Raw genomic sequence first — 14551 nt, forward strand, 5'->3', positions numbered from 1 at the left:
AAACCAATTAGGACCCTTGTTCATTTTGTAAACCATGGACTGTAGAAAAGACAGAGAAAGGTTGACTGCTTGCTATGGGCAACTAAAAACTATGGCCCGGATTCACAAAGCACTTGCGCCGATGTATCTCAAGATACGCCGCGTAAGTGCAAATATGCGCCGTCGTATCTGTGCGCCGGACCCACAAACTAAGATATGCCTAAAAATAGGCTTCATCCCGCCGACGTAACTTGACTACGCCGGCATAGCGTGGGCGCATATTTAGACTGGACGCATGTGGCGCTCCCATTGATTTTCTATTCAAATATGCAAATGAGGTAAATACGGCGATTCACGAACGTAAGTGCGCCCAACGCAGGCTACGCGATGTGTGCGTAAGTTAAACGTCCAGCGTAAAGTTAAGCCCCATAAAGGAGGTGTAACCCAGCAGCAGACATGCAAAGGTCTGCACCAAGGAATACAAGCCGGCGTATTTTGCGTAGTTTACGTTGGACATGAGTCTGGCTGGGCGTAGGATACGTTCATGGCGTGGGCAGTGATCCGGCGTATCTTAGGCAGTTTTTCCGACGTGGTTGTGAGCATGCGCAGGGGAATGCGTCCACGGCACGACGCATGTGCAGTTCGTTAAACGTACTTGTCTGGCGCTCGGACCATCATTTGCATGGGGTCACGCCTCATTTGCATGGCTCACGCCCACTTCCACCTACACCGACTTACGCCTTCGAAACCCAGCGCAGTTTTGGAAGCATTGGCTTTGTGAATTCCATGCTTGCCTCTCTGCGCCGCGTCGGTGTAGCGTATATTATTTGCCCTACGGCGGCTTAATGTGCACCCGCTCTCTGTGAATCCGGGCCAATGACTATAACACACATCCAACATCATGCCTTAATATTTCACTACAAGAGAGAAAATCTTCCTTAACGTAGAGGCCCTTGGGACTAGCTGTGAACTCGGTCATTATACGTCTATAACAAGTCTGCTGACCTCGGCGTGCTTCACATTACGCATCTGTAAAACGGGGGAACCGCACACAAAACCAGATGTGCTTTTGAGTTTAACCTCCATAAGACTATAAATCACTTGTCACTTGTACTGTATGTGTTCTGGATTAATTCCATCTGTCAACTGGAAGGAAAAACTTTAATTATTGTAGATTCCCACTAATTCGGTGGACTAAGGCTGTGTGATATAAAATTCCAGGTTGGAAGAACTACAGGATAAATCGAAGCAGAGGGGGGAGATTTACAAAGACAGCCACAGGGAAATCCAGTAGCAGCTTGAGATAAATTGAGGCAAATTTACTATGAGCTTGAAGCTTTATTAATGAATTACTCTGTTTGAAAGTTGCCTATGTTCCCGTTAGGAAGATTTCCAAGTTTTCTCTGTCCTGGTGACTTTGAGGGCATTGCCTAGATCTTCTTTGTTTCCCTTTCTTGGGTCAATTCTACCCACTATATAGCCAACTGTATGTGGACCCCCTCCAAATATTGAGTTCAGGTGTTTTCAGTAAAGGGTACTGGTAATAATACAGCATACAAAGACATTTTAAACAATTGTGTTGTTTAAAGAGCTGGAGGAAGGAGCCTTTATGTTCCAGAATCACTGTGCCCCTGTACATAAAGCCAGATTTTTAAAAAGAAAGTTTGATGGAAGAACTTGAGTAGACTGCACAGAGCCCTGACCTCAACCCTACTGAACACCTTTGGTGTGAATTGGAATTCTGATTGCAAGCTACATCTTTTCATCCAACCTCAGTACATGACCTCACAAATGAATGGGCACACATTCCCACAGACATACTTCAAAGTCTTGTGATAAGCCTTCCCAGAAGATTGGAAGCTCCTATAGTCATAAAGAGGCACAGAGACTTTGAAGTATGTCTGTAGGAATGTGTGCCCATTCATTTGTGAGGTCAGGTACTGAGGTTGGATGAAAAGATGTAACTTGCCATTAGAATTCCAATTCATCCCAAAGGTGTTCAGTAGGGTTGAGGTTTCCTGGTAGCCTGGAGGCTTCCCTTATTTGCAATGCTGGCGCCTGCACCCGAAGCTGATGGACGAATCGGCTTGGGGTGCCAACATCACGGGATCCCTGGACATGTAAGTGTTCTTATATTAAAAGTCAGCAGCTACAGTGTATTTGTAGCTGCTGTGGAAGGGCGGGGAGCGGTTGGGGCAGGCATCAGTCCAGGCAGCCGGCGGATCCAGACTTTATTGTTGTGATGATGCGGTGCCTGGACTGATTCCTGTGACTTCAGCAGAGAATGGACCTCAGTCCGCTCTCTGCTCAAAATGGGCCACAAGAGTGCAAAACAAATTGCACTCCTGTGACCCATAGGAGAAGTCCAGTCAAACGAGCTCAGGCTGGACTTCTCCTTTAAGGCTTCTGGTTCCCGTTTGCTACTGTGGGCACTAGTCCTTATGTTAAGTACGGCTCTACATGCTGTATATGTAAAGGAAAATAACATTTCTGGAGGTTCTTACCATTCCTTCAGGGCACAGGCAGCCAGAAATACAGGAGGATCTTGGGCATTCAAACTCATAGTTCTGGCAAGTTTTGGTACATTCGGTTCCTCTTATGGTTGGATCATCCGGTGAGCAAACCGCTTTCCTCATTGGAGGTCGGCACACCAAACTTCTTTTTACTGGAATTTACAAACAAATTAAAAATAGTTAGGTAGGGCGCTATTGGATATGAAATGAACAATTTAGTCTTCTCCAAGATTTCACAGAAATAAGCCTCAAACTGACACACAGATTGTTTGTAAACCAGAAAATCTCATTGGCTTTGTGTCATAAAAAAAGCCATGTGATCACCATGTCAGTGCTAACTAACAGCCAGGCAATTTACAATTTCAAACGGAGGTTAGCAATAATAGTTAAACCATGGCTGGTTTATTTTGAAGCTGAACTTCAGGTAGATACAAAAGACAAAATAATGTATTCACTAATGCACCATTGGCCTCCATTCACACTTGTATGACTCCAAAGTTGCACAGATTTTGATGCAACTTTGACACAACCTTGGATGGGTGCAACTTGGATATGACTTTGGCTTTGACAAGTGATAACGGACAACTGTTGCATTGTATAACATTCAAGTTCCACTTTCATGCACCTTTTGAGGGTTAACATTGAAGTCTAGAAGAAGTTAAAGACTCATACAGCTTGGCGTGTGAATTGCCATCATCCCTGTATATATGAAAATTATGAATACCTATAAATGGGATTTTGAAGGCAATCCCATTTAGAGGTGTTCATAATTTTCAACATTGAAGTCTATGGCCCTCAAGTTGCATGAAAGTTGGACCAAATTAGTGCCAGTGGTGGTGCGTCCATAGTGGGCGCAGGAACGCCGCCCCCTCTCTCCTGCACTGTCACTCAACAATACATAGATTCATGCATTGCATGAATCTGTGTATTGTCGCAGCTGCCGCCCACTATTCAGGTGGCCGGCCCCCTGTTGAGCACCGGCCATCTGAATAACAGAGGTGGGTGTGTTTTGGTTGTGCATTCCCTGGTTAACACTGACACGCGTCTCAGCCAATCAGGTTCACCGGGTCTGGTTACCGGTTACCTGATTGACTGAAGCGACATCGAGGGCGGGAGAAGACATAGAGGGATCGTGGAGGAGGATGGCTGACCCAAAAAAGGTAAGTGTGGGGCAGGGGGGTCAATCTGGCGTTTATTTTGGGCAATCTGATGACATTTTATGGGGCAATCTGGTGGCATTTTATGTGGCAAACTGGCGGCATTTTTCCGGCGGAAACTGGCAGCAATTGATGGGCACAGTAGCGACAATTGATGGCCACAGTGGCGACAATTGATGGGCACAGCGACGACAATTGATGGGCACAGTAGCGACAATTGATGGCCACAGTGGCGACAATTGATGGGCACAGTGACGACAATTGATGGGCACAGTGGCGACAATTGATGGCACAGTGGCTGCGTTTGATGGCACAGTGGTGACAATTGATGGCAAAGGGGCTGCGTTTGATGGCACAGTGGCAACAATTAATGGCACAGTGGCTGCGTTTGATGGCACAGTGGCGACAATTGATGGCACGGTGGCGACAATTGATGGCACAGTGGCGACAATTGATGGCACAGTGACTGTGTTTGATGGTACAGTGGCTGCGTTTGATGGCACAGTGGCTGCATTTGATGGGCACAGTGGCGACAATTGATGGCACAGTGGCTGCGTGTGATGGCACAGTGGCTGCGTTTGATGGCACAGTGATGACAATTAATGGCACAGTGGCTGCGTTTGATGGCACAGCGGTGAAAATTTATGGCACAGTGGCGACAATTGATGGCACAGTGGCTTTGTTTGATGGCACAGTGGCTGCGTTTGATTGCACAGTGGCTACGTTTGATGGCACAGTGGCAACAATTGATGGGCACAGTGAGGCTGCAATTTATGTTGTTTTTTTCCGTTTGTTTGCGCCCCCCCCCCCCCCCAAAGATTTTGAGCACCAGCCGCCACTGAGTAGTGCATGAACTACTTTGAAGTTGCTGCAACTTTAAGTCGCACATATATGAATGGTTATCAATGGAAAACATGAGGAATGACTTGTCATGCGACTTCAATGACCAAAGTTGCATGACAAGTTGCACAAGGGTGAATGGAGCTTTAAATTTATTTTTTAAAGTGATTCAGTGTTTGAACCTGGATTTGACCTGGTCCCAGCCCCTTGCAGTCAGTGTAAAGCAGAGTCCAAACTGGGAAAGGCAGAAGAAGCAAAAAGAGCTGCAGAGCTCACGTACTATCAACATACTGATAGAAGGAGAGAATAGAACGACAGAGAGATGAACTCATCACTGTGCTATGATTATTTGTTGGCCAATTACAGTCACTGTAAAGTCACAGGCTGGGGGAAGGACAATACCTGCAAATGTTCCTAAGGTAAAGAAGAGAAAAATCAGGTCTCCTACCCTGCTGTGCTGTGTGGCAGAGCTGTGTAAAACTCTGAGGCCACGTACACACGATCAGTCCATCCAATGACAACGGTCCGAAGGACCGTTGTCATCGGTTAACCGATGAAGCTGACTGATGGTCTGATGTGCCTACACACCATCAGTTAAAAAAACGATCGAGTCCAACGCGGTGACGTAAAACACAATGACGTGCAGAGAAAAATTAAGTTTAATGCTTCCTTCCAAGCATGCATCGACTTGATTCTGAGCATGCGCAGGTTTTTAACCGATTCTTTTGCATACTAATCGGTTTTGACCTATCGGTTAGGCGTCCATCGGTTCAATTTTAAAGCAAGTTCTAACATTTTTGACCGAAGGATAATTGACCGATGGGGCCCACACACCATCGGTTTGGACCGATGAAAAGGTCCTTCAGTCCGTTTTCATCGGTTTGGACCGACCGTGTGTACAGAAATACAAATCCTTTGGCAGCAAAAACAGCTCCTTTAGGCTGGGCTCACACTTGATTCGGATGCGGCTGACAGCAGGGGTCCGGTTCATTCAGCCCCAGAGATGTGTAAACCGGCTCCATTGAGAGCCGGTCACCATCTCCTGTCATGCGAATTGGATGCGAGGAACCCTGCTTCCAATTCGCATAAGTATGAACCCAGCCTTACATATAATTCAGCTTTAAAATTAGACCTTTCCTTTCAAGCCAAAAGTTCCTATCAACCTTGATATACAGTATGTATATAATCCTCTCTAGCAGTGCTTCATCATTCAGGCCACACACTTGTTAACCTTCAACGTGGACCATGTGATATAATGCATTGTTTTATTTACGTGTTCTTGGATAGAAATGAAGTCTTTCCACCCGTGGGGACTGGGTGTCATGTGGATGTTCTGTCAGTCAGCAAACACGGTAATAAAATGGAGCTGTATAATTCTAGAACATTCTGAACTGGTGAACGCAGCCATACGCCCTGGATGTTCTGCTCTTTAGCGGCGTACCATGACAATTCAGGAACAATTCCTAGTGTGCTTGTTAAACTTATGAAATCATTACAGTCAGGGATGGATTTCAATTCAGTGTCCCCTTTGGCCATTTTTTTTTTACAGTCGCTGACCTAGCCATCTTCTATAGCCATAAATCTATGTGTCTCCATATTTTTATGCCTCATATAACATGAACTCAGCTTAAAACTAAATGTCAGGCTATTATTGCCTTGTTGATTCAGGCTTACATGAGTAAGAAACCTAATAAGGCACAGAATGGTCTGGATCCCCCCAATTCCAGGATGACGGCCCCTAAATGGTAATAGAATTTTTGCAGATGACCATATGGATTTATGAAGGAAGTCCAGTCATGAGAGAGATATTATGGAGGTTAGTCTGCCATTACTAATCCTCTGAACATGCTAGTTGATTGGCAGTTATGGTCTCTTTCTCTCTTGTTTCCGTAGTTTCAAAGTCCTTGACCCCAAAGGTGTATGCAAAAAAAGTCAGAGCAAAGTCATAGGTCAGGTAGGTAGCAGTTGCAGATGGTGAGGTTGGCCTGGAAGTCTTCCTCAGTACAAGTTTCTATTAACTTAAAGGGGTTGTAAAGGTTTGTTTTTTATTTTCTAAATAGGTTCCTTTAAGCTAGTGCATTGTTGGTTCACTTACCTTTTCCTTTGATTCCCTTCTCTTCTTTTTTTTTTCTTTTTTAAAGTGTATTTTGTGCGTGTACTCGAGAGAGGAGCCGGACTGCAGGAGTTGGGAGTAGGCAGGCCTCCCCCAGAGGCAATCTGCCACCTTTTTCTATGCCCCGGGTGGCAATGGTGCGTGTGTGAGGGGGTCCTCCCACACAGCCCACCCTACCTGCTCCGCTTTGGAGCCCAACGGGGCAGAGGGACTCCCTATTAGGGAGTGAGAGGATCTAGCCCGCTCAACCAGCCCCGTTAGTCCAACCAGCCCCGTTAGTCCTTCGCCTCTCTTTTTAGAGACCGCGTGGTCAAAGTGCATGCATGTTAACCCAATTTTGAGTGCGTGTAAGTGTGGTGATGCTTTGATTTAAACCATTCCATTGTTGCTCTGGATCAGTGTCGATCCTGACCTCCCTGGGGCCCTAAGCAAAATTACTTGTCACATTACAGTTGAGAAGCGCAGGGGGGGCGCTGCTGACAGTGACATGTCACATTAAAGATTAAAGTTGAGAAGTGGAGGGAGGGGGTGTTCTGCTGTCGGAAATGACATCTTACATTAAAGTGAGAAGCGGGGGGTGCTGACTTCTTACCTCTTCTCCCATGCAACCAGCGATTTGAGAAGCGGAGTGAGGGGCCGAAAATGACTTCTCACCAGTAATTTAGTAATTTGGGGGGCCCTCCGCAGCTTTGCGGGGCCCTAAGCGGCTTGCATAGTGAGCCTATTGGGCAGATTGGCCCTGGATGTATGTTTAGGGTCATTGTCCTGCTGGAAGGTGAACCTCTGCCCCAGTCTCAAATCTTTTGCAGACACTAACAGGTTTTCTTCTAAAAGCCCATACACACGATCGGATTTTCTGACAACAATGGTCCGACGTACATGTTTTATTGGACAATCCGATCGTCTGTATGCTCCATCGGACAATTGTTGTCGGAATTTCTGACAACAAATGTGGGCTGTGCATGCTCTCAAATTGTCCGACAAAACATGTGTTCCGTCGGATCATCCAATCGTGTGTACACAAATCCATCGGACTAAAATCCAAAGTACAAAAACCCATGCTCCGAACCAATGATAAACATCAGACAACATTAGCAGAAGTTGTCCAAAGGGTGGTGATAGAGAGCTGAAAAAACACGCGATTTGGTGAATGTTGGCTGAAATGTTCTGCCGTGTGTATGCATCCCAAGTTCATGGCCAACGTCCCTTCGCTCAAATATCCAGGGAAAAGGGGGATCTGTACTGAAAAATGCTGTACTAGTGTGGAGAGACGGGATCTGTACTGTGGGGAGCTGTACTGGTGCTACTAGTGTTGGGGAGATCTGTATTTAGGGGGAGCTGTACTGGTGGGGGTTGGGGGGATCTCTACTGGGGGAAGCTGTAATGGTGGGGGTGGAATGTAGATCTGTACTGGGGGAGCTGTACTAGTGGGAGGGGTGTCTATACTGTGAGAAGTTGCACCAGTGACAGGGACTACGGATCACTGTACTGGGGGGGGGGGGGTCTGTACTAGAGGAAGACCTATATAGGGCATCTGTACTGGATGGAGATCTGTACTGGGGGCGATGTGTAATAAGTGGAGATTGATCTCTACTGTGTGGGAAGATTTCTACTGAGGAGAGCTGTACAAGAAAGGGGTAGAGGATCTATACTGGGGATGATCTGTAGTGTAAAGGGGAAATCTGTACTTGGTTGTGGCAGAGAACAGTAGACCCATTTTAACCAGCAGCTCATTCAGGGGTAGCGCTACACAGCATTACACACTTTGTCTGTCTGAGAGAGAGCTCCGTGGTGGAGATGGGAACACCTGGCCAGAACATTCTCTGGAATTCCAAGATTTTAGAGCACAAATGATGTCACAAGATCATTTTAAGTAATGGGGTTATCTATTTATATGGTGGTAAGGCCTTACCGTGGCCATACTTTTTCTCTTTACAAATATGTATTTGGGACACTGAGGCATGTAGAATGTAATACAAATTGATGAAGTAAACAGTAGAAGCTGATCACATAAGCAGTTAAAGTCATGTAACTGGTTTGCATATACTGTATGTAGGCCAATGATGTATTATGGCCTAGGCCAACAAGGCCCACAAGGCCCAGGCCTAGGGCAGAACTTTGCAGGGGCAGCACGAAAAGAGTCCCCGCCGGCTTGCACTACACTTTTAGCGCAGCGCGAGTCTTATGAGGTGGACTGGGCTACAAGACACATTGGTCTGGTGCCCCCATAAAGTAAGGGATGGTTATAGCCCCTGTTATTTTTTTTATTTTTTTTTGCCATCCGTTAATTTCCCTTCATTTCCTGCCCCATAGCCAAACAGGAAGTAAGAGGAAATCTCTGCAGATAAAGGGAATCCCCCCCCCCCCTACAAGGTCCTCAGAACTAGTGTCCCCACTGGAAAATTTCAGGGCAGGTCTTAAACAGGAAGAGGTGTGACCTTGTTGACAGGAAGGGTGGATCATATTTAAATTAGGGGTTGCATGAGTTTAGTCAAGCCTAGGGAAGCACAAAACCTAAATACACCACTGATGTAGGCACTTCAATAATGTATTTAGCTGAGTGGTTGGAACGCCACTTCAAAGATAACATATAGCACAGTTGCAGTGTTTCCTGGAAAGCATTACAATTCATTGATCAAGCTACTGCCTTTGGTTGCTGTGTAATCTGTATAGTCAGAGGATGGTATATATTGTTCCAGTGACTTATGATTCTTTACAGTGGTCGATTTTCATCAGTTTACACAATACTTACCTCTGGCAGATTGGCTAAAATATGCATCTGCATAATAGGAGCCGGGGATGTCAGTAGCAATGCAATGCATCAATCCATCTTCACAGTAACTGAAAGAGGCAATGATAATTAAAATTACTACATTACCAGCAATGAGCTTTGTGCAACATGCAGGAACCAATCAGAAATCATTATCCTGACTGTCTCAAGGTTCAAAGGATTGAAACTGAACTGTTTTGAATTGTGCAGAGCACTGTTCTCTCTATCTTGCATGACAAACACTCAGTGCACTGGGTCTGTTCCTGAAGAGTATGATCACGTTAGTTAAAAAGGGTGAAGCCTGGGATAAGCAACCCCAGAAAGAAAAGAAAAGAGAAATAGCCAGATTCACGTAGAGCGGCGTATGTTTAAGCGGGCGTAGCGCATCTCACATAGAGAGGCAAGTACAGTATTCACAAAGCACTTGCTCCCTAAATTACGGCGGCGTAGCGTAAATGGGCCGGTGTAAGCCCGCGTAATTCAAAGTAGGCTGGTAGTGGGCGTGTTGTATTGAAATGAATCGTGACCCCATGTGAATGCATGGCCGAACGAACGGCGCATGCGAGCGCATGCGAAGAATCACGTTGCAAATACTCCCTACGATATGATGTCTCAATGCGTACGACGTGAAACCTCACTTACGCCCAGCCCCATTCACGTACGACTTACGTAAACGACGTAAAATCCGACGGCACTTCTGACGTCCATACCCTAAACGACTTAGACCAGCTTTTTGGTGGTTTAACTTAACGCCGGAAAAACGCCTTACGTAAACGACGTAGATTAAAACGACGGGCGCAAGTACGTTCATGAATTGGCGTATCTAGCTCATTTACATATTCGGCGCGTAAATAAACGGAAGCGCCCCTTGCGGACAGCGTAAATATGCACTCAAGATACGACGGCGTAGGAGACTTACGTCGGTCGTATCTTGGCAAAATTCAGGTGTATCTCATTTTAAGAATGAGCGCATAGATACGACTGCGCACATTCGGACTTACGACGGCGTATCTACTGATACGTCGGCGTAAGTCTTTCTGAATCCGGCTAATAATGTTATTAGTATTTAAGTTACTTCGCTGCCACTGGGTGGTGCTGTTTTATCACTGTCTGCACATCACATCACATGAACTATCTTCTTCCTTTGGAATAATATACAGATATATATTAATGGTGTATTTTTTACACTGCTTTGGATTTATGTCATGTAAATATCTCAGATTTATCCATTACATCATAGTTCCCAACTGTCCCTGATTTCGAGGGATTGTCTTCTCATTTGTCCCTCATTTTGGTCTGATCTATATACCGTATTTTCCGGCGTATAAGACGACTGGGCGTAAAAGACGACCCCCTAATTTTCCAGGAAAAATGTTGGTTTTGGGATATACTTGCCGTATAAGACTACCCCCTTCTTACTAGTCTTTCTGGAAGCTGAGGGGTAGCCAGAACCGCTGACAGAAACAGGCTTTTTCAAATCTCACTGTGCCATTACATTACATTCCTCACTGAGTCATTACATTACATGCCCCAACTGTGCCATCACTTGCCCCCACTTGCCCCTCACTGTGCCATCACTTGCCCCTCACTGTGCCATCACTTGTCCCTCACTGTGCCATCACTTGCCCCTCACTGTGCCATCACTTGCCCCCTCTCTGTGCTATCACTTGCCCCCTCTCTGTGCCATCACTTGCCCCCTCTCTGTGCCATCACTTGCCCCCTCTCTGCCTGAAATTGCCCCTCTCTGTGCCTGAGCTTTCCCCCACTGTGCCTGAACTTGCCCCCCAGTGCAATAACTGCAAACAGTGCCATCACTCACTTTTTTTCTGAATGTGCGGTGCAGTAACAGTCTCTGTGCTGCGAGCGTCAATGATTTAAAAGACGCGCCTTCTCCTCAGACTGTCCTGTGTTAGGCGGAACACAAAATTTTCCAGCAGCGCCTCTGTTCTGTGTTCCGCCTATCACGGACGTCTTCTCATCTCGTCCGAGGATGAGAAGGCATCTGTGATAGGAGGAACACAGAACAGAGGCGCTGCTGGGAAGATTTGTGTTCCACCTATCACAGAACACTCTGAGGAGAAGGAGCGTCTTTTAAATCATTGACACTCTGGCAGCACGGAGACCGTACCCGGCGTATAAGACGACCCCCGACTTTGGATGCATTTTTTTGCATCCAGAAAGTCGTCTTATACGCCGGAAAATACGGTAGTTGTATATAAAATGCACTATTTATCTTTCATAAAAGTGTTTCCCAGTGCTAAACCTTTCATCCAAGTTCTAAATTGCTTCATTTGTAAATTTCAAAAGCCAATATAAAGGAATAGTAGTGATATTAACTTGGTTTAACTAATCTTTTTTTTTTTTTTTTTGTATAATTCTCCTTTATGAGCGTGTGGCAAGGGGGTGTGTCCTATGCCTCCATACTTTTTCTAATAGGTGTCCCTTATTTCCATCTCAAAAAGTTTGGAGGTATGCATTACATACCACATGGAATGGTGATTTGAGAATACGTCTTCAGGCTGGAATAACTCTCCATCGTAGTGGCACTCGCAGTCAGATTTAGGTACACATTCTCCAAATTCGGTGGCATAGAGACCAGCAGGGCAGTAACATCCTTCCATACAGAACTCTCTGCAGTTAGTGTCAGGGTGGGACAGGGACCGACAGGTCTTATTGCATGGACTTCCACATTCCTGGTAGACCTTTCCCTCTGGGCACACAATCGCTGTGGAAACAAGGAATCACATTATGGTCCACTCTCTGAAAAGACACAAGCAACCTGTGTCTGTTGCCTCTAACAACCAATGCGTTCCAAGGTTGGTCGGACAGATAAAAAAAATGGAAAGGACTGTTTGCTAAAGCCAGCCAGGGGCCTGTCTGTGTGATGGGTGCAGTGTCCACACTGAGGAAGGAGTGTCTAGTATGAAAAGTTAGCCACTGCCCCCACCTATAACGGGCCTTTGCAGCTAGGAGCATTGGAGGGCAACATATGTCAAAAAAAGGCCAAGAAAAAGTCCAAGCTCTTCTTACCCACCAGCCTGCGACCAACAAAATTGACCTGTCTAACATAGGGTGACCAGACATCCCCAGTTACCGGGGACAGTCCCCAGATTGAGGACACTGTCCCCGGACTAAGTCTGTCCCCGGATTGGATTTGAACAGGGGCTGGGGCAAATTCAAAGACAGTCAGTGCAGAAAAAATAAAAAGATTCTGAATTATACACCCCCGCTCCTACTAGCTTAGGGGGGTGTATTGTTTTCCATTATCTGTGCCCCTTTCTGATAATCATGTGCTGGTCTTAGCGGAGGGAATATTTCTTCATTTTCGGGGTGCATGCCCATTCAGCTCTCCTCTCATGTTCTTCTGCCTTGGCCGGCCAGCCTCCTGCCTGCTTATCTCCATGCCTTCCCTGGCGGAGTGATCTTCCTCCTCTCCCCACCCAGTAGTAGCCGGGGCCCGGAGAGAGAAACTTGACAGGATGTGAGGCGGGCGGCAGCGGTGATGGGCATGGAGTCCCCGGATTTCATTTTAAAAATCTGGTCACCTTAGTCTAACAGTATGCATAAAAACAGGGGTTTAGTCTGCACACATTTGCAAATGGCCCTGGCAAGGCACCCTGTTACCTGTAGTCCCTACCTCTAACTTTTAAGAGGCTCCACAGTGGAAGCACGAGCATTCTGATAAGTAGATAGAGGGCAGATGGGCTGGAGGGAACCCACCCCTCCTTAATGGTACAGGGGCACACTGAACACCCAGCACATAGCACTATGCCTGCAAAGGTGTCAGTGCATTGCCTTACCAATATATCAACAGTACAAATGGACATTCCAACCTCAGTGCCGACCTCTGACAGATTCATGTACATATTTCTGACTGGTACAAGAACCTGGTGCAAGCATCAATAATTTTGGTGCAGTAGCTAAACTGAATTCTAAAGGGTGTCCACAACTTAGAAAGCAGTCACAATCTGAGTAGAAATGCCTCTTCCCTGCCAGTGCCAGCATGACTCCAGAGAATGACCTTTGCTCGCTGTGTGAAAGCAGTGGTCTCACTACAGGGGTCCAAAACACTCCATAATCAAAGTTAGAGCTTTCCATTCAGCAAAGCATTACCCACATGCAGGGCCGCCATCAGGGGGTACAGGCAGTACACCTGTAAGGGGTCCAGAGGTTCCCAGGGGCCCAGAGGCCCACAGGGCCCCAGATGGCAACCCCCCTTTTTTTATTTATTCTTTATAAAAAATATATATATATTTATAAGGGACAATTTTTTTTTTTTTAGGGGTCGGTCCGGAGGTCCCCCGATGACAACCCCCCTTTTTTTTATAAAAACAAATCTTTTTTTACCTTTTTTTTTATTTCTTTTATTTTTTATTTTTATATATATATATATTTTTTATAAATGTTTTTTTATTTTTTTTATATATTTTTTTTATTTCTTTTTTATTAAAGGGCCCAGAGGTTTATTTGTTTTATTTTTTATTAAAGGGCCCCAGATGGCAACCCCCCCAATATATATATACTTTTTATTTCTTTTTTTCTTTTTATTAAAGGGCCCAGAGGTCCCCAGATGGCTACCCCCCCTTTTTTTATATATTTTTCTTTACTTTTTTTGTAAAGGGCCCCCCCCTGTTTCTCAATTCGCGGCAGCCCCCCCCCGCTTCTTCATTTCAGGCCGCAGCACCCCCCCCCCCCCCCCGGTTCCCTGCACCAGGAGGGCCCATGCCTGAAGCTGTGTAAGGGGCCCCATAATTCCTGATGGCGCCCCTGCCCATATGCAGAAGTATTGTATATTTCCATAGCTCCCAACTGTCCCTGATTTCGAGGGACTGTCCCTGATTTGGAGCAATGTCCCTCATTCATTTTTTCAAAAAGTATCAAAAAGTGTTTATCCAGAGCTAAACCTTTCATCTGATTACTAAATGGCTTCATTTGTAAATTTCCAAAAGCCGATATAAAGGAATAGTAGTAGTAGTAAAAAAAGCACTTGTGGGTTTAATCAATCTTGTTTCTTTGTACAATTCTCCTTTTAGGGGCGTGGCAAGGGGTGTGTCCTATGTCTGCATACTTTTGTTGATAGGTGTCCCTCATACCCATCTCAAAAAGTTGGGAGGTATGTATTTCCTTAGGCTCATGGCATTTAAGCAGCAGGGGAGTGCTGGGGGCGGGGATTTACCAA

The 14551-nt window shown here is 45.7% G+C and overlaps 1 protein-coding gene across 1 annotated transcript in view; it reads right to left on the reverse strand.

Annotated features, from left to right (window-relative positions):
- Positions 1–14551, reverse strand: part of VWF (von Willebrand factor) — a 234591-nt gene that overhangs the window by 163270 nt on the left and 56770 nt on the right. Inside the window, exons 16-18 of the mRNA XM_040345153.1 lie at positions 11857–12097; positions 9355–9443; positions 2484–2644 (exon numbers count right to left, since the gene is read on the reverse strand). Of these exons, the coding sequence (XP_040201087.1) occupies positions 2484–2644; positions 9355–9443; positions 11857–12097 (491 nt within the window). The remainder of the gene's footprint in view (positions 1–2483; positions 2645–9354; positions 9444–11856; positions 12098–14551) is intronic.

This window comes from Rana temporaria, chromosome 3 (genome assembly GCF_905171775.1).
Source record: "Rana temporaria chromosome 3, aRanTem1.1, whole genome shotgun sequence".
NCBI lineage: Eukaryota > Metazoa > Chordata > Amphibia > Anura > Ranidae > Rana > Rana temporaria.